At 45.6% G+C, this 21625-nt stretch overlaps 1 protein-coding gene across 1 annotated transcript in view; it reads right to left on the reverse strand.

Annotated features, from left to right (window-relative positions):
- The window catches only part of LOC124775110 (ATP-binding cassette sub-family C member 4-like), a 365777-nt gene that overhangs the window by 12018 nt on the left and 332134 nt on the right, over positions 1-21625 (reverse strand). The window contains exons 21-22 of the mRNA XM_047249941.1: positions 21281-21526; positions 10618-10778 (exon numbers count right to left, since the gene is read on the reverse strand). Coding sequence (XP_047105897.1) covers positions 10618-10778; positions 21281-21526 — 407 coding nt within the window. The remainder of the gene's footprint in view (positions 1-10617; positions 10779-21280; positions 21527-21625) is intronic.

Raw genomic sequence — 21625 nt, forward strand, 5'->3', positions numbered from 1 at the left:
CACGAGCACATTAACCTTTTCCGTGTTCCGATAGTAGCACTTTTGTTCTGGTATCTAATACAGATATTCACGGGGTGGACAAAAATATGGAAACACCAGGGACACAAGATATTACTCTGCCTAATACGATGTAGGATACTCGTTGGCATTCAAAACAGCTTGAAGTCATCTCGGAACGGATAAATAGAGATTCTATATGGTTTTCAATGCAATCTCATACAATTCTTCCTGCAAAATAGTACACTACTGGCCATTAAAATTGCTATACCAAGAAGAAATGCAGATGATAAACGGGGATTCATTGTCAAATATATTATACTAGACCTGAATGTGATTATATTTTCACTCATTTTGGGTGCATAGATTCTGAGAAATCAGTACCCAGAACAACCAGCTCTGGCCGTAATAACGGCCTTGACACGCCTGGGCATTGTGCCAAACAGAGCTTGGATGGCGTGTACAGGTACAGTTCATCAAGAATAGTGACTGGCGTATTGTGACGAGCTAGTTGCTCAGCCACCATTGACCAGACGTTTTCAATTGGTGAGAAATCTGGAGAATGTGCTGGCCAGGGCAGTCGAACATTTTCTGTATCCAGAAATGTAGGGTTTCGCAGGGCCAGAATGAAGGGTAGAGCCACGGGTCGTAACACATCTGAAATGTAACGTCCACTGTTCAAAGTGCCGTCAATGCGAACAAGAGGTGACCGAGACGTGTAACCAATGGCACCCCATATCATCACGCCGGGTGATACGCCAGTATGGCGATGAAGAATACACGCTTCCAATGTGCCAAACACGGATGCGATTATCATGATGCTCTAAACAGAACCTGGATTCATCCGAAAAAATGACGTTTTGCCATTCGTGCACCCAGGTTGAGTACACCATCGCAGGCGCTCCTGTCTGTGACGCAGCGTCAAGGGTCAAGGGTAACCACAGCCATGGTCTCCGAGCTGATAGTCCATGCTGCTGCAAACGTCGTTGAACTGTTCGTGCAGACGGTTGTTGTCTTGCAAACGTCCCCATCTGTTGACTCAGTGATCGAGACGTGGCTGCACGATCCGTTACAGCCATGCGGATAAGATGCCTGTCATCTCGACTGCTAGTGATACGAGGCCGTTGGGATCCAGCACGGCGTTCCGTATTACCCTCCTGAACCCACAGATTCCATATTCTGCTAACAGTCATTGGATCTCGACCAAAGCGAGGAGCAATGTCGCGAAACGATAAACCGCAATCGCGATAGGCTACAATCCGACCTTTATCAAAGTCGGAAACGTGATGGTGCGACACGTTTCTCCTCTTTATACGAGGCATCACAACAACGTTTCACCAGGCAACGCCGTTCAACTGCTGTTTGAGTATGAGAAATCGGTTGGAAACTTCCCTCATGTCAGCACGTCGTAGGTGTCGCCACCGGCGCCAACCTTGTGTGAATGCTCTGAAAAACCACCGAGCGAGGTGGCGCAGTGGTTAGGCACTGGACTCGCATTCGGCAGGACAACGGTTCAATCCCGCGTCCGGCCATCCTGATTTAGGTTTTCCGTGATTTCCCTAAATCACTCCAAGCAAATGCCGGGATGGTTCCTCTGAAAGGGCACGGCCTACTTCCTTCCCCATCCTTCCCTAATCCGATGAGACTGATGACCACGCTGTCTGGTCTCCTTCCCCAAACAAACCAACCAACCAACCAATCAACCAACCAATGCTCTGAAAAGCTAATCATTTGCATATCACAGCATCTTCTTCCTGTCGGTTAAATTTAGCGTCTGTAGCACGTCATCTTCGTGGTGTAGCAATTTTAATGGCCAGTAGTGTAGCTAATTCAAGTATCGATGGTGGAGAGGGATGGCAGTCACGCACCCTTCTCTTTAAAGTAGACCACAAAGGCTCAATAATATTGAGATCTGGTGTCTGGTGGCCAGGGGAGGTGCGACAATTCATCCTCGTGCTCACATAACCAGTTCTGGGCAATGCAAGCTGTGTGAAAGAGGGCGCTATCGTTTTCGATCACAGCGTGACCATTGAGGAATAAACGTTTTACAAGGGGATGAACATGACCAGCCAAAATGGTCTCATAAACCTTGGCAGTAATGCGACCTCGCAGAGCACCTATGTGGCTGCCCAAATCATCACCGAACACCCTCCATGTTCTACTCTTGGGATGGAGACTGGGCCAGAAGTTGGAAACAATGTGCAACAAGGCTCATCCAACGAAATGACGTTCTTCCATTGCTCCGCAGTTCAAGTTTGATGACTTCAGCACATTTTACTGTTAGGTTCACTTGCACCACTAGCGTGTTGTTTTGAATTCCAGATCGCCCTGCGTTTCGCAATTACGGAGCTCCCTCGTGTTGTTTTGGCGCTGACAAGGTTCACTCGTGCGATATTCAGTTCTGCAATGACTTTTACAACTGTCTTCCTCTTAGTTTTCGTCACTATTATATTCAATGCTCGTCCGTCACGATCACTACACATACTTTCATTTGCATTGTGACTGAGTGGATGATGTTTTTCCGAATACCTTGCCCCAGGAGGAGCAAGAAGAGATATCTAAAATACACACGGCAAGAAACACAACGCTTTTTAAGGAGGCTATAGAAACGGCAGGCTTTCAGGAGAGAAATAAATCAAGAACTGGAAGAAAATGGGCATAAAAAGAGAAGGAACAGTGTTAATTAAGATGTAGGAAGTGTGGCACTAAAGGAAGCTTCAGCTGAAAAGAAAGAGGCAGAAGCAATGTTGATTTATTTTACTCTCCAAAAGGGTTACTTGAAATTTTAAAAAATAAAATATAAACATGGATTGTATATGTTTCATTGTTCCTGCCAATAACTTTCGAATTAAATCAGTTAAACATGCTTTACGCGTATCACCTAAAAAGTGCGGTGAGTCTTTTAATGTTTTGAAATTACACAGAGCGTTCTCTCAACTGCGGAAGTGCCGACATTATGAAAGGAGCGGGACTATAAAAAGACAGGGCGACGTGGACGTTTCAGACTTACCACGGAATCTTTTGTGCTAACACCAGAAATTACAGCCATACTAGAAGGGCTTAAATATGTTAAAAACGGATGTCAATACAATCAGATTCATGTTTTACTATGCTGCTGTTAAAGAACCATTCAGTGTACGACAACAGCAGTTAACTTGTGAATCAAACAATAGAACAAGTGGCAGAGTAGTCTACATCTACGTGGATACTCTGCAAATTACACTTGAGTACCTGGTAGAGGGTTCATTATTCCAATCTCTAACAGCGCGCAGAAACAAAGGAACATCTATATCTTCCGTGCGAGCTCTGATTTCCGTTATTTTATTATGATGACCGTTTCTCCCCATGTAGGTCGGCGTCAACAAATTATTTTCGCATTCGAAGCAGAAAGTTGGTGATTGAAATTTCGTGAGAAGATTCCGCTGCAACGAGAATCGCCCTTGTTTGAATGACTTACACCCCAAATCTTATATCATGTCAGTGAGACAGTTTCCTTATTTCGCGATAGTAAAAAAGTGCTGCTCTTCTTTGAACTTTCCCGATGCACTCCGTTAATCCTGTCAGGTAAGGATCCCAGACCGGGCAGCAGTACTCCAAAAGAGGACGGACAAGTGTAGTAGCGGTCTAAGGCGCTGCAGTCATGGACTGTGCGGTTGGTCCCGGCGGAGGTTCGAGTCCTCCCTCGGGCATGGGTGTATGTGTTTGTCATTAGGGTAATTTAGGTTAAGTAGTGTGTAAGCTAAGGGACTGATGACCTTAGCAGTTAAGTCCCATAAGATTTCACACACGTTTTTGAACAAGTGTAGTGCAGGCTGTCTCTTTAGTAGATCTGCTATATTTTCCAAGTGTTCTGCCAATAAAACGCTTCTTTGGTGTGCTTTCCCCACAACGTTTTCTACGTGTTCTTTCCAATTTAAGTTTGTCATAATTGTAATTCCTAGGTATTTGGTTGAATTTACGGCCTGTAGATTTGACTGATTTATCGTGTAACCGAAGTTTAACGGATTCCTTTTAGCACTAATGTGGATAAACCTCACACTGCCTATTTTCACACCATACAAATATCTTTTCTAAATCGTCTTGCAATTGGGTTTGACCTTCTGGTGACTTTACTAGCGATTACCGACAGTATCATCTACAAACAACCTAAGACGGCTGCTCAGATTGTCGCCTAAATCGTTTATACAGATAAGAAACAACAAAGGGCCTATAACACTACCTTAGGGAACCCCAGAAATCACTTCCGTTATGGTCTATGACTTTCCATTATTTACTACGAACTGTAATATCTCTGAAAGGAAATCATGAAATCAGTCGCATAACTGAGATGAGTTTCCATAAGCACTTAATTTGATTACAAGCCGCTTGTGAAGTACAGCGTAAAATGCGTTCTGGGAATGTAGATAAACTGGATCAATTTGAAATCCCTTGTCGATAGCACTCAGCATTTCACAGGATCGATGTTTTCTAAATCCGTGTTGATAGTGTGTCAATAGCCCGTTCTCTTCGAGGTAATTCATATTGCTCGGACAGAATATATGTTCTTGTTGCATGCATATCGACGTTAATTATATGGGCCTGTAATTTAGTGGATTACTCCTACTGCCTTTCTTCAATAAAAGTGCGACCTGTGCAGCTTTCCAGTCTTTGGGTACGGGTCTTTCGTCGATCGAGCGCTTGTATATGATTGTTAAATATGGAGCTATTGCTTCAGCATACTCTAAAAGGAACCTAACTTATATACAGTTTGAATCTGAAGACTTGCTTTTATTAAGTGATTTAAGTTGCTTGACTACTCCGACCATATCTGCTTCTAAGTCACTCATGTTGGCAACTGTTCTTGATTCAAATTCTGAAATATTTACGCCGGCCGGTGTGGCCGAGCGGTTCTAGGCCCTTCAGTCTGGAACCGCTCGACCGCTACGGTCGCAGGTTACAATCCTGCCTCGAGAATGGATATGTGTGATGTCCTTAGGTTAGTTAGGTTTAAGCAGTTCTAAGTTTTAGGGGACTGATGACCTCAGATGTTAAATCCCATAGTGCTCAGAGCCATTTTAACCATTTTTTGAAATATTTACTTCGTCTTCTTTGGTTCAAATGGCTCTGAGCACTATGGGACTCAACTGCTGTGGTCATCAGTCCCCTAGAACTTAGAACTACTTAAACCTAACTAACCTAAGGACATCACACACATCCATGCCCGAGGCAGGATTCGAACCTGCGACCGTAGCAGTCGCACGGTTCCGGACTGCGCGCCTAGAACCGCGAGACCACCGCGGCCGGCTTCGTCTTCTTTGGTGAAGGAATTTCGGAAGGCACGGATTGTGTCTTGCCGCTAGCACACTTTACATGCGATCAGAATCTCTTTGTCAGAAGAACATTATGGTGCTGATGAGGAGGCAGTCCGGTATAGGGGGACTTTGCTGACACACTTGCAAAGGAGGCGGTACGATCAGATTCACTTGCAGACCTGCTACAAAATGAACAGCTGCAAATTAAAGCCAGCTGTAAAAGTAAACAGTGTGTTTCACACCGCGGAAATAGTTGACTCTGGCGTGTATCATAAGAAGTTACTCGTGTTCCACCGCTGCTACAATCACTGAAGACCATTGTCGGGTACAATGGACTAATGTGGTGCGAAGGAGTACGCTATCCATATCATCGTGGTCTGTCTTCTCTGATGACAGAGAACAACTCATTTAATGCAGCATCTAACGAAATGTGGACAAGAATTAGCTGTCTTTGTTCTCAAATATTGCTGTGGTGATATAGAAACACATTTTAAACTTTTTACCTACTAGGGAAATAATGATACAACTTTTGTGTACATTTAAGGAACTAAAGTGTGTGTATACATATGTGTGTGTCTGTGTGTGTGTTTATGGAGCCGGCCGGAATGGCCGAGCGGTTCTAGGCGCTACAGTCTGGAGCCGCGCAACCGCTACGGTCGCAGGTTCGAATCCTGCCTCGGGCATGGATGTGTGTGATGTCCTTAGTGCGTCCTCCACGTCCTATGAAAGGCACGTCGAACATCCTGTCAAGGGTCAGCCTAGTGTTAATTGCGGAATGTGCAGGTGCACCATCATGCTGATACCACATACGTCGACGCGTTTCCAGTGGGACATTTTCGAGCAACGTTGGCAGATCATTCTGTAGAAACGCGATGTATGTTGCAGCTGTTTGGGCCCCTGCAATGAAGTGAGGACCAATGAGGTGGTCGCCAATGATTCCGCACCATACATTTACAGTCCACGGTCGCTGTCGCTCTACCTGTCTGAGCCAGCAAGGATTGTCCACGGACCAGTAATGCATGTTCCGTAGATTCACTGCTCCGTGGTTTGTGAAACCCGCTTCATCGGTAAACAGGTAGAACTGCAACGGATTCTCTGTTAATGCCCACTAACAGAATTGCACTCGATGATTAAAGTCATCACCATGTAATTGCTGATGTAGCGACACATGAAACGGGTGAAAGCAGTGACGATGCAGTATGCGCATGACACTACTTTGACTCAGTCCACCGGCTCTCGCAATGTCCCGTGTACTCATGTGTGGGTTCATGGCAACAGCAGCTAACACACCAACTGCACCCGCTTCTCCTGTGACGGGCCTGTTACGGACCCGTTTGCGTGCTACGACCATACTTGTTGCATACAGTTGGCGGTAGGTGTTTTGCAATGTGCTGCACGTTGGATGCTCTCTGTCCGGGTATCGTTCTGCATACACCCTGCAGGTTTCAGCTGCATTTCGTCGACACTCGTCATAGATGAATATCATCTCCGCCTTTTCAGAGTTCGAATACACCATGGTCACAGTTCCTACAACACTACACTATCACAGACGTCTGGTAACACGGTGTGCTACAGTTGGTCTGCGTGCGGAGACGAATGCAGAATAACAATAGCAGAAAGCGCTACATGCGGACACTGCTACAGCTAGACCAAACCACAACAGTGCACTGCAGCCACACTCGTAAACACGGTCGTCATCGTAAACATGCCCCTGCAGATGCTGCCCGCCGACCGTGTCCCGTGTTTGTTACAACACGCAACTGAACGTCGGAGGTTTCAAGCGTCAACTTTAGGTTACAATATCTCCGGATGTAATTAACATTTTACAATGCAACAAACGGCACTGATTACGTATTTGTTTATATGTTCAGATGCGCTAAGAAAACTAACGTGGTTCCATTTAAAAAACGTAGGTTTGTGTTAAAAAACATACTTCCGTGCATTTTTGTATGGTTTGTATTAAACAATTACACTAGCCCCTCTCCTCACGTTCGGTCTGTGGAATCGGTTCGTCAGTATTTAATGTGGTTTACGAAATATATCCAGCGCTAACGTTAGGTGACTCACCCTATATATATATATATATATATATATATATATATATATATATATATATATATATATATATATATTCCATGTTAGAGCTCATTTTAGTTTCGTTCTTCCATCTACACTCAATGGAGCATGTTATCATGATTTCATACGGGATACTCCATCTGTGCTGCTAGAACATGTGCCTTTACAAGTACGACACAACATGTGGTTCATGCACGATGGAGCTCCTGCACATTTCAGTCGAAGTGTTCGTACGCTTCTCAACAACAGATTCGGTGACCGATGGATTGGTAGAGGCGGGCCAATTCCATGGCCTCCACGCTCTCCTGACCTCAACCCTCTTGACTTTCATTTATGGGGGCATTTGAAAGCTCTTGTCTACGCAACCCCGGTACCAAATGTGGAGACTCTTCGTGCTCGTATTGTGGACGGCTGTGATACAATACGCCATTCTCCAGGGCTGCATCAGCGCATCAGGGATTCCATGCGACGGAGGGTGGATGCATGTATCCTCGCTAACGGAGGACGTTTTGAACATTTGCTGTAACAAAGTGTTTGAAGTCACGCTGGTACGTTCTGTTGCTGTGTGTTTCCATTCCATGATTAATGTGATTTGAAGAGAAGGAATAAAATGAGCTCTAACACGGAAAGTAAGCGTTTCCGGACACATGTCCACATAACTTATTTTCTTTCTTTGTGTGTGAGGAATGTTTCCTGAAAGTTTGGCCCTACCTTTTTGTAACACCCTGTAAATGTGTGTGTGTGTGTGTGTGTGTGTGTGTGTGTGTGTGTGTGTGTGTGTGATTTGCATTAGAATTTATGACAGCACAATTAGATCACGATGACAAAAGTGTGACGCACGTCAACTGCAAACCGTCTGTAATTCCGCTCGAGTGTCTGTACCTCTAAGCGGTCGTTCAGAGGATATGGTTCTGCACGTTGCCGCCTTGTCGATCTGATCAGTTAATTATTACGTCCTTTGCTGACTGCGTAGTAACTTCCATATTATCACTATAAGAACGTTCGCGTTCGTTGCTGTTGTTTACAGAAAAGTATCGTCGTTGACTGATTGTAAAGAAATTCAAAAATACTTGGACTATTTATCCACTATGTGTAATGAAAGGCAGCTCTGTTTAAATGTGAATAAATGCAAGTTAATGGGTACAACGAAGAGAAAGGACCAGACGGTACACGCTTAAAAAATAATGGCGGACATCTTTAGCACGTCACATCGTGTAAGTATTTAGGTGTAATATGAAGAAGTGACAACGTGAAATCGGTATTATGAAAAGCGAATGGAGGAAATAGATTTGTTGAATGGGTTCTTGGAAATGCAGTATATCAGTAAAGGAAATCACATACAAGATGCTAGTGCGACCAGTTATAGAGTACTGTAGGAGTTTCTGGAGTCATTATGAAATAGGAATGACATCAGACATCGAATGTATTCAACGATGTGCTGCTAGTATCGTAACAGCCATGCACAGTCCACACTAAACTATAACATAAATGCTCTGGTAACTTAAATGGGTATCACCTGAAGAAAGACGACGTTCTTCTGGTGAAACCCTGTAAAGAACCTTTTTTTGTAGGTTTTATTACGCAAATGCAGATTTCGGATAGTGCCTAGCCATTATCAATGCAACATTTTCTAATCTCGGTGCATGTTAGTTCCCTGTTGTTTGGGCGTCAGTCACAGTTACCTACAAAAAACGAACGCCTGATTGCTGTGCTCTGTAATTTATAAATCGCATAATAGTCGCTGAGTGCACGCACTTTCCTAATGGAAGGTAACCTGACAGTAAGACAATTGTTTTGGCATTATTGCATATCTCGGGGTGGGAGAATGAGATGAATTTAGGGCATTCACATGGACATACAAATAGTCATTTTTCCCTCGATCATTAAGCGATTGGAATAGTACAAAAACGCATTGTGCAGTGGAATGCGGAGCTCTGCGAAACGTGCAGGAAGAGTCAGTGAGTTTCTGTAAGGTAGCGACAGGGTTGTGGAGCTAGAGTGTTGTGACCATCTGAGCTAGGTTTCTCGGTTGAGGATTGATTGAGTGAACAGACCAGTCGAGGTGGTCCCACAGATTCTAGATTGGGTTTACATCCAGGGTGGTCTTCGAACCACGCACGAACACTGCAAGCTGTGTGACACATTGTATTGTTCTGCTTGTAGGTGCCTTCGTGTCGATGTGAAACAAACTGCATGTAGGCGTGGATATGGTCCCCCAAAGATGCATACGTACTTGAGATGATACATTGTACCTTCCTGAATGAAGAGATCACCCAGGAAACGGCCTCTTCAACGATTGTTGTAGGGTGTTCACTTTCAGATGTTCCACACCATACACGCCAACGGCCTTCTGTCCGATGAAGCATAAAGTGTGACTCATCTGAAGAGGCCACCTGTCGCCAGTCAGTGAACGTCCACCTGCGCTTTCAACGTACAATTTCCAGTCTTCGTCGCCGATGAGCAACAATCAGCGTGGGTGCACGAACCAGGTGCCTGCTGCAGAGGCCAATAGGCAACAAAGTCCGCTGAATGGTCGGTGAGAAGCCACCGTTGGTAGCCCCTTGGTTCATCCGGATGGTCAGCTGCACGTGTATTCGCCCTTACATACCTCAGCAGCCGTCGTTCACCCCTGTCTTCAATAACGCGTGGTGCCCCACATTTGCCCCGGTGCCGGTTTTCGATAGCGCCATTTTGCCATGCACTGTATACTGTAAACACGGCGGCGCGCGAACAGTTTACAAAGTTAGACGTTTCGGAAATGTTTCCACCCTTGGCCGGGAAGTCAAAGGTCATGCCGTTTTGGATGTAAGATAAACAGCTCCGTTCCCGCATTATGACGACTGCGCTGTTTTACACGTCCTCTCGACGCGCTTTATATACTCTCCACTGCAACCATTTGCCGTCTTTCAGCGGTTACTGCTCACTGACGTCGAACTCAAGCGGTGGTCACATTGATGTGACTGCACCGCGTATGTAGATGTGCATCATTTAGACCAGTCTTTGATGCTGTTGTATATTTCAAAAATAAGATGTCAAAATAAATGCACTTCTCAAGTATGAGAATATGTAAATGTACGTTGTAGGGAAGGAATTTATACAGTGTCATATGCCTATATTTTTATCACAAAAATTGCGACAAATGGAGTCCAGTTATAGTTTAGGGAAGAATGAAGAGACTCGACTATGGACGCGGAGAAAGGAGTAGTTGCACAACTCGGCTGCGGCGAAGTGTGTAGTGAGGGGCTGTACTCACTCGCTATCGACGTTGGCGGTGGCCTCGTCCAGGACGAGCACCTTGTTGTTCCTGAGGATGGCCCTCGCCAGACACACCAGCTGGCGCTGCCCCACGCTCAGGTTGCCGCCGCCCTCCGTCACCTGCGAGTCCAGGCTGTCCACGGCATGTTTCAGCTCCACCTGTTCGAAAATCATAATTTCACTGTTACACACTCTGGTGTATGTGGAATATAAGCAGGGAGACTTTAGGTCTAGCTGAAAAGTACAGATACTCCTACATAACACTTTGCACACAGTGTGCACTGGGCCATTCATTACTGGCAATGCCTTTGTTGTCCATCAGAAATGGTTCAAATGGCTCTGAGCACTATGGGACTTAACATCTATGATCATCAGTCCCCTAGAACTTAGAACTACTTAAACCTAATTAACCTAAGGACACCACACAACACCCAGTCATCACGAGGCAGAGAAAATCCCTGACCCCGCCGGGAATCGAACCCGGGAACCCGGGCGTGGGAAGCGAGAACGCTACCGCACGACCATGAGCTGCGGACTGTTGGCCATCGTAGCCATTGCCATGGGTGTACACAGCGTCTGTAGGGGAGGGGTGGAGGGGGGGGGGGGTTGGCGGAACCTTCCCCTCCCCTCCCTCCTCTAGAGAAAAAAGAAAATTATCTTCTGGAACCGAACTCGCCAGCTGCACCCCTCCCCCCCCCCCCCCCCCCCCCCCGGCCACTCTCCACAGCATGAACGCAGAACACATGTATCGAATCAGTATCAGTTTGTAGAAGCTTCGAATCTGTAATGTACACTGACAAGTAGCAAGTGTGCCCAAAGCCATTTGTGACAAAATCTCAAAACTATTTCGCCATTCATCGCTGTGCTGGCGTAAGCTGTCGCCAGCACACCGGTCGGCAAAGACGTAACACGAAGATCAATAGCAGGCGCTCGATCAAACGCGCCTATCCCAAGAGAGGCCAGAGACAGACTCCCAACTAATACTCTGCCAACGACCTCCTGAACGAAGTATTTAGGCCGCCGCCACTGACAAGAGGGTCTCACTCTCTCAGTCACTAACTCACACTCATTGATTCACTATCTCACAGTTTGCGTCTGTAAGCCCATTCGCAGAGGGGATCACCAGCTACCATAGTACATAGCGATCAGAATTGTGACCATAGCCCGATTACCGTTGTTGTCTGCAAGAGGACTATTACTGATGAACTTCTTCTATAGAACATGGACATTGATGTAACTTGTCCGACAGCCTGACCGCATGAGACTTGTCAGTCAGCGTCCGGTGACGCTAGAATGAGATTGTGTTTACGATGTCTGTCGCGCATCATGGATTCGAACATTAAGTTCTGTTTCAAGTGGCAAAAAAATTCTAAAGAACCTCATGAAAAGTGGAAATTGGTGAATGGCGATATAGCTGTAACACTGAAGACTGTTTGCAAATGGTATGAGCGCTTTAAAAGCGGAAATGAGTTGGTAGAACACGAGCAATGTTCAGGACGTCCCTTAACCCCAAAATCAGACGAAAACGTGCAGAAAGTGGCAAAAATTATTCGTTCGAAAAGGCATCTCTCACAAGTTCGTGCAAATCATTTTAACTGATAATTTGCAAACGAGACTAGTGAGTGCAAAATTTGTTCCAGAATTTTGAGTGATGAACAGAAGGAGAACCGCGTGTCAGTTTGCATGGAGTTGAAGGCTCGTTTTATTTCAGATCCGCACTTCATATCCAAAACTGTTACTGGAGATGAAACTCGAGTGTATAGGTATGACGCTGAGACGAAAACTCAGAGTTCCCAGTGGAAAACCACTGAATCTCCTCGCCATAAAAAGGAACGCCAGTCCCAATACAATATCAAAGTCATGGTCACTGATTCTTTTTTTTCCGATGTTGCGATAAGAGTTCAGTCCAAGGTGAACAACTGTAGATGTTAGATTTTACAATAGCGTACTACAACATTTGCGAGAGGATGTACAAAGAAAGAGACCAGAGAAGCGAGTGGGTTTCTTGTTCATCACGACAACGCGCAGTGGCACACCTCGCTTTTTATTTGCGAGTTTTTGGCACATCCGCCTTGCTCACAAGATTTAGTACCAGGCGACTTCTGGTTCTTCCCAAAAATTTAAACAGTGCTTAAAGGAAAACGTTTTGACACCGTTACTGCCATTGAGATGGCCACGACATGGCAGCTGAACGCCCTTCCAAAAGAAGCCTTCCAGAAAGCTTCCACTCAGGGAATCAATTTTGGGATAAGTGCATTGCAGGGCAAGGACAGTATTCTGAACGAGATTAAATCGATTAGTATGTAAGCTTATTACTTTGATCCTAATAAAATTATTCTCCACGTTTTCGATCACACCTCGTACACTGTCTGACCAGAAGCATCCGGGCAGCCTATGTAATGCGAAACTGTTCACTAGATATCACGAGAGGCGGACCCGTAAGAATATATGGAGGTTGTTGTTGACAGTAAAGAATCAATAACAGCAGAATGGGTCGATCAGGAGAGGTCAGTGACTTCGAATGTGGACTAATGATTGGATGTCACCAGAGTAACAAAACCATCAGCCACAGTTCAACACTGCTAAAGTTGCCCATGTCGACTGTCGGTGATGTGACTACGAAGTGTAAATGCGAAGGAATAACCTCAGCTAAACCAACAGCAGGCAGACCTCATGTACTGATGCACAGTGACCGTCAAGCATTGCGGAAGGTGGTTGTAAACAATCGTATGAAATTTTGGATAGTAATCAGTTGTCATTTCCAAAGTGCTACCATTAGTCCAGCTAGCACAAGAACTGTGCGTATCGATTTAGAAAGCATGGGGTACAGTGGTCGAGCAACTCCTCATAAGTGACGCATTTCTTTAGTCAGTACTAAGCTACACTTGAGGTGACGTAAAGAGCGGCTCCACTGAACTGTGGAGGTCAGAGACGAGCAATTTTTAGTGATGAATCGTTTTACCCTGTGGCAATCCGATGGAGGGGATTTGGGGTGAGTCTGGGGTAGGCGAATGCCTGGAACACGTTCCCTGCCATCGTGTGTAGTGCCAACACTGAAGTACGGAGGAAGGGGTACTGCGGTATTTATCTCCACGTATTGTGCTTACGAAAGCGCTAAATGAAGAAGGGTGTGAACACATTTTGCAGAACTGTGTACTGTGTACAGGAGGGAGACAGCTTGGTGCAATGCACCGTGTCATAAGCCAGCATCTGTGAGGCGATGGCTTGTGGACAATAACTTTAGTGAAACTGACTGGGCTGCCTAGAATGCCGACCTAGTACCAATGGATTAGCTTTGGGATAAGCTAGCGCGTCGACTTTGATCCAAACCCCAGCATCCTTTTCGGCTGTTGAGGGAGGATCAGCTGCTGCTCTTCTACAGACATTCAGACACTCCACTGATAGTGTACCCATCAAAGTCCAAGCAGTCAAAAGGCGAACAGTGGACAGACTCTATATTAATGTCCACTAAGAGGTATCCGGGCATTTTTGATCAGGTAGTGTACGCCCTATGTGATACCTAAGGTACCAACCGTCAGAGAAGGCTTCAGTGCATCAAACCTCAGAGAACGACCCTACCAGTTTGGCACTGCTGACTATAGTCGCATATTCTTACGTGTCTTTACACTTGTGGCAGATTGTTAACACAATACTGCAGGTGACACTGTTATCTCACACGAGAGGGCAGCAGTAAACTGTTCATAACTAAACTGCACGAAGAAAAAAGTATAATAAGATATGAAAACTAAAAAATTAATAGAAAATATTATTTGTTATTGAGAATGAAAATTGAATACCAATTTCATGTACGCTCCCGAATCGACGGAAAGATGACGATAATGTAATGACACCCCTGAGGCATAGGAGTACTTCTCACAGATTTTGTAGCTCATTAAGTTGTATTGTGATCTTCAGTTCGAAGACTGTTTTGTTGCAGGTCTCCACGCTAGTCTATCCTGTGTAAGCCTCTTCATCTCTGAATAATTACTGCACTCTACTTCTAGTTAATGCTATTAACTGCAGTAAAGCCTTCGTCTCCCTTTACATTTTTTACCAGTCACCATTCCCTCCATTAACAAACTGATAGTTCCTTTAAGTCACAGAATGTGTCCTATCAACAAATCCTTTCTTTTAATCAATTTATGCAATGCATTTCTGTTTTCCTCTATTCGATTCAGTACCCCTCATTATACCTGGATCAGAATAACAAAGTGATTGACAGTTAAAAATGTAAGGGGGTGATGCCCGTTCGCCATTTAGCGCAAGCGCAACACGGCTCCGGTAGCGGCAAGTGCGCAGTTTCGCTCTGAGTACGTTCATACTTTCCCCATGAAAGTGCAATGTTGAGTTCACTCGAAAGGATCATAATAGTATTATAATTTTCAAGAGAAATTTCACAAATAGAGTCACTCATTCCGTAAAAGAAAAATACCGCATTGACAAAATGGTTCAAATGGCTCTGAGTACTATAGGACTTAATATCTGAGGTCATCAGTCCCCTAGAACTTAGAACTACTTAAACCTAACTAACCTAAGGACATCACACACATCCATGCCCGAGGCAGGATTTGAACCTCCGACCGGAGCGGCCGCGCGGTTCCAGACTGAATCGCCTAGAACTGCTCGGCCACATCGACCTGCCATTGACAAAGAAACAACTCACAGACTTGTGCTAGAAACCGCAATTGTCGTCCACAGCTGAGGCATTAAAGGAATATGAGAAATGTGGACAGGACAGAAGGTGTGACCCAACTCGTGCTCTGATTGGTTGTCGCTATGGTAACTGTCTACATCTACATATACATCATTCTCCGCAAGTCACCTAAAAGTGTGTTGCGAAGAGTACTTCTGCTACCGCTAACCGATTCCCCTTTCTTGTTCCACTCGTGAATGGGAAGAATGATTGTCGGTAAGCCTCTGTATTAGCTCTAACTTCTCAGGTTTCCTCGTCGTGCTCATTACGCTAAATGTATGTGGGAGGAAGTAATATGTTGTCCGGCTCTTCTCTCTCGAAATTACAATAGTAAATCTCTGCGTGATGCACAACGTCTCTTTTGTCCACTGGAATTTGTTGAGGTTCTCTGTAACGCTCTCTCCTGGACTAAGCGATCTTGTAATGAAACGCGCCGCTCGTCGTTGGATCTTTTATCTTTTCTGACAGTCCTACCTTGTGAGGCTCCCATATTGATGAAAAGTACTCAAGAACCAGTCGAACAATCGCCTTATAAACCACCTTCTTCGTGGATGAGTTCCATTTCCTTAAGATCCTTCCTATGAATCTAAGTCTGGCATATGCTTTTCCTCCTATGTGTTTTATGTGGTCATTCCACTTAAGGTCGCTTTACATAGTTACTCCTGGATATTTTACGGTAGATACTGTTTCCAGCAGTTTCTCATAAATACTGTAGTTGTACAGTAGTGGCATTCTTTTCCTGTCAGAGCGTGCACCATTCATCAATCATTATGCAAATTGGTACCGCCTTCCCACGTTGCTACTCTGTTACAGAACAGTCTTAAAGAGCACCCAACGCTTTCTACTAGATCATTCATATACACTGAAAACAGTAGTGATGCTATCACACGTCTTTGGCGTACTCGTACTCCGGATGCCGGCCTGTGTGGCCGAGCGGTTCTACGCGTTACAGCCTGGAACCGCGCGACCGCTACGGTCGCAGGTTAGAATCCTGCCTCGGGCATGGATGTGTGTGATGTCCTTAGATTAGTTAGGTTTAAGTAGTTCTAAGTTCTAGGGGACTGATGACGTCAGAAGTTAAGTCCCACAGTGCTCAGAGCCATTTTTTGAACCGTACTCCGGAAATTATCTTTACATCTGTCGAATTTTATCCAATAAAAGCAGCGTGTTGAGTTCTATCTACAAGGAAGCCTTTAATTCAGTCGCAAATCTGCTCCGATACTCGATAAGCTCGTACTCTTTCACTAAATGGCAGTGCGGAATGGTGTAAAATGCCTTCCTGAAAAGGAACACCACATCAACCGGAGTGCCGTTGTCTACGGCGCTATGGACCTCATAGAGGGAACAGAGCGAGCTGATTTTCGGAAGATCTCTGTTTGCGGAATCCATGTTGATTTTTGTAGAGGAGATATTCGTTCTCCAAAAACGTTATAATATGACCTGTAGACAACTTCATTCTGTTGCAGGTACAGTCATGCGGTCTACCCATCTAATCTTCAACATTCTTCTGCCACACAACGTTTCAAAAGCTTCCATTCTCATCTTGTCGGAATTGCTTATCTTCAGGTTTGACTTTCGTTCAAGGCTGAACTCTAAACAGATACCTTTACATCAGACTTCCTAACACTTAGTTTTACATTAGATTTTAAGAAATCTCTACTTCGGCCATCAGCGGTTATTTTGCTACCGAATGATAAACCGCGTGATATTCTTTTGTAAAATACCTTTATAGACTGTTGGACAACTTTAGTGGCTCATTTCGTAATCTAAATACTTCAGCATCGTGGCGTTAATAACTTAGAAATTTTCACCAGGATCGCAATTTCCGTTAAATAGTTGGAGAGAGACTACATACAAAGGGATACGCCTGCAATGTGCAGTGGACAGTAAAAGTCGCTACAGACTGGCAGCCTAACTTTACAGAACAGTTGCTCCAGAATTTGTTGCAAAAAGCTGTTCGGAATTAAGGTACGAATAATGAGAATAAATAGTTAGTCTACGCTGCAACGGGAAAATACATTGTAAACTTAGTAGTACAGGGTAGGGCAAATAAAAATGGCCCGGATTACATTGCCAACATTTTGAAATCATTTGTACCAGCATTCTCGGAGGAGGAAACGACGCACAGTGACTTTCAATAAGATGAAGCAACTGCCCATACAGCCGGCCGAACGTTGGAGCACATTCACACAATGTTCACGCCTGACAGAGTTGTTAGCAGATGTCAGTATGGCCAACCAGGTCACTTAACTATCAGTATGTGATTACTTTGCTTGGGGAACCCTCAGGTATCGCAGCAACCCTCATAGTCTTGAAGAACTGTAGCAGAACATTTCGGGTGATATTTCAGCAATTCCAAAGGTCCAGCTTCTAACCTCCTTCAGCAACTTGTTGACCAGGGTCCAAAAGTGCCAAGGGATGAATGGTGGTCACTGGCAACATCTGATACAGACAGGTTAGTACTGTACTTCCTTTCCTCTGCTGTGTTTCTTTGTAACCTGGAACTCTGTTCTCTGGGTCACTTTTATGTTCCCCACCCTGTATAACATGCCGACGCAGTTAATCAATGTTCATACAGTGTAATAACTGCGTTCGTCTTTCTCTATGGAATGCAATCTACATATTGACATCATGGAGTATGGCCTTTTTCAAATACTCATGTGCCATGGGCCACCAGCTGCGGAAAGTATGACCAAGATTCATTTGACAGGCGTGATAATGAAATAACACTTCTGTTGGGGCTTCTAGACTCACCTGATCGTAGGATAACGTATACCTATTGTGGACTGTGTTACCCTGGTCCAGAAACTCAGTGGGAATTTTAGCATCCTTCTGTTTTTGCCAAAATGCTTTGATCCTAAAGCGAGTTAAGCTCTATTACAGGTGAAAGATGGTCCACATGTTATTAGATGTGTGTTCATATTCTTTTGTAAAATACCTTTGTGGACTGTTGGACAATCACCTACTTTCTCTCACATGGCATACTGAGAACTATGAAGGGCAACATACAGACTCCATATTTCTAGATTTCCGGAAAGCGTTTGACACGGCGCCTCATTGCAGGCTGTTAACGGACGTAGGAGCATATGGAATAAGTTGACACATATGTGAGTGGCTCGAAGACTTCTTAAGTAACAGAACCCAGTACGTGTCCTCGACAGCGAGTGTTCGTCAGAGACAAGGGTATCGTCAGGAGTGCCCCAGGGAAGTGTGGTAGGACCGCTGTTGTTCTCTCTATGTACTGGTATAAATGATTTGGCAGACAGGGTGGACAGCAATCTGCGGTTGTTTGTGATGATGCCATGGTGTACAGTAAGGTGTCTAAGTTGAGTGACTGTAGCAAGATACAAGACGACTTAGACAAAATTTCCAGTCGGTGTGATGAATGACAGTTAGCCCTAAATGTGTAAAAATGTAAATGAATGCGGATGATTAGGAATATCAAACCCGTTATGTCCGGATACTTCGGGGTGCACTCAGCCTCGTGATGCCAATTGAGTAGCTACTCTACCGAATAGTAGCGGGAGAGCGGTGTGCTGGACACATGCCCCTCCTATCCGCATCCTCCTCTGAGGATGACACGGCGGCCGGATGGTCCCGATAGGCCACTTGTGGCCTGTAGACGGAGTGGTATGTTCGGATACGGTATTTACATATCTGGGCGTAGCGTTGCAGAGCGATATGAGGTGGAACGAGCATGTGAGAACTGTGGTAGGGAAAGCGAATGGTCGACTTCGGTTTATTGGGAGAATTTTGGGAAAGAGTGTTCTCCTGCAAAGGAGACCCCATATAGGGCGCTGGTTCGATCTATTCCTGAGTGCTGTTCGAGTTTTTGGTATCCGTACCAGGTCGGATTGAAGGAAGACATCGAAGCAATTTAGAGACAGATTGCTAGATTTGTTACTGGTGGGTTCGAGCAACACTCGAGTGTTACGGAGATGCTTCGGGAACTCAAATGGGAATCCCTGGAGGGAAGGCGACGTTCTTTTCGACGAATACTATTGAGAAAATTTAGAGAACCGGCATTCTAAGGTGACTGCCGAACGATTCTACTACCACCAACCTACAGTGGGCGTAAGGACCACGAAGATATGATACGAGAAAATAGGGCTCATACGAAGGTAGTCGCTTTTCCCTCGCTCTATTTGTTGACTGGAAGAGGAAAAGAAATGACAAGTAGTGGTACAGGGTACCTTCCGCCACTAACCGTACGATGGCTTGCGGAGTAACTATATACACTACTGGCCATTAAAATTGCTACACCAAGAAGAAATGCAGATGATAAACGGGTATTCATTGGACAAATATACTATACTAGAACTGACATGTGATTATATTTTCACGCAATTTGGGTGCATAGATCCTGAGAAAACAGTACCCAGAACAACCACCTCTAGCCGGCCGCGGTGGTCTCGCGGTTAAGGCGCTCAGTCCGGAACCGCGCGACTGCTGCGGTCGCAGGTTCGAATCCTGCCTCGGGCATGGATGTGTGTGATGTCCTTAGATTAGTTAGGTTTAAGTAGTTCTAAGTTCTAGGGGACTGATGACCACAGATGTTAAGTCCCATAGTGCTCAGAGCCAGCCAACCACCTCTGGCAGTAATAACGGCCTTGATACTCCTGGGCATTGAGTCAAACAGAGCTTGGATGGCGTGTACAGGTACAGCTGCCCACACAGCTTCAACACGATACCACAGTTCATCAAGAGTTGTGACTGGCGTATTGTGACGAGCCAGTTGCTCGGCCACCATTGACCAGACGTTTACAATTGGTGATAAATCTGGAGAACGTGCTGGTCAGGGCACATTCTGTATCCAGAAAGGCCCGTACAGGACCTGCAACATGCGGTCGTACATTATCCTGCTGAAATATAGGGTTTCGCAGGGATCGAATGAAGGGTAGAGCCACGGGTCGTAACACATCTGAAATGTAACGTCCACTGTTCAAAGTGCCGTCAATGCGAACAAGAGGTGACTGAGACGTGTAACCAATGGCACCCCATACCATCACGCCGGGTGATACGCCTGTATGGCGCTGACGAATACACGCTTCCTATGTGCGTTCACCGCGATGTCGCCAAATACGGATGCGACCGTGATGATGCTGTAAACAGAACCTGGATTCATCCGAAAAAATGACGTTTTGCCATTCGTGCACCCAGGTTCGTCGTTGAGTACACCATCGTAGGCGCTCCTGTCTGTGATGCAGCGTCAAGGGTAACCGCAGCCATGGTCTCCGAACTGATAGTCCATGCTGCTGCAAACGGCGTCGAACTGTTCGTGCAGATAGTTGTTGTCTTGGAAACGTCCCCATCTGTTGACTCAGGGATCGAGACGTGGCTGCACGATCCGTTACATCCATGCGGATAAGACGCCTGTCATCTCGACTGCTAGTGATAAGAGGCCGTTGGGATCCAGCACGGCGTTCCGTATTACCCTCATGAACCCACCGATTCCATATTCTGCTAACAGTCATTGGATCTCGACCAACGCGAGCGGCCATGTCGCGATACGATAAATCGCAATCGCGATAGACTACAATCTGACCTTTATCAAAGTCAGAAACGTGATGGTACGCATTTCTCCTCCTTACACGAGGCATCACAAAACGTTTCACGAGGCAACGCCCGTCAACTGCCGTTTGTGTATGAGAAAGCGGTTGGAAACTTTCCTCATGTCAGCACGTTGTAGGTGTCGCCACCGGCGTCAACCTTGTGTGAATGCTTTGAAAAGCCAATCATTTGCATATCACAGCGTCTTCTTCCTGTCGGTTAAATTTCACGTCTGTAGCACGTCATCTTCGTGGTGTAGCAATTTTAATGGACAGTAGTGTAGATGTACATGGACCAAGGAAGCGTCAGGCATAGCTTCATTATGTGAGCAGTTACAAGCATATTTATAGGGGGAGTGGGGGGGGGATTGGGGGGGGGGGGAATAAAAGGCAAAGAAGTGGTGAGAGGTACTACTTGCCTCCTCCAGCGCCTCCCAGAGCTTGGCGTCGTCGAACTCCTGGAAGGGGTCGAGGTTGAACCTCATGGAGGCGGAGAAGAGCACGGGCTCCTGCGGGATGATGGAGATGTGGCGGCGCAGGTCGTGCAGCCCGATGGTCTGCGTGTCGATGTCGTCGAGCAGCACGGCGCCCTCGATCGGCGCCAGCCGGAACAGCGCCGAGATGAGCGACGACTTGCCGGCGCCCGTGCGCCCCACGATGCCCACCTGCCGGCACCAACAGCTCTGCGTGTATACCAGCACTCGACGACAACGTGCTGTCACTACATGAACGATATCCATCCACGTCTCGCAAATATTTATCTC

This window comes from Schistocerca piceifrons, chromosome 2 (genome assembly GCF_021461385.2).
Source record: "Schistocerca piceifrons isolate TAMUIC-IGC-003096 chromosome 2, iqSchPice1.1, whole genome shotgun sequence".
Taxonomy (NCBI): Eukaryota; Metazoa; Arthropoda; class Insecta; order Orthoptera; family Acrididae; genus Schistocerca; species Schistocerca piceifrons.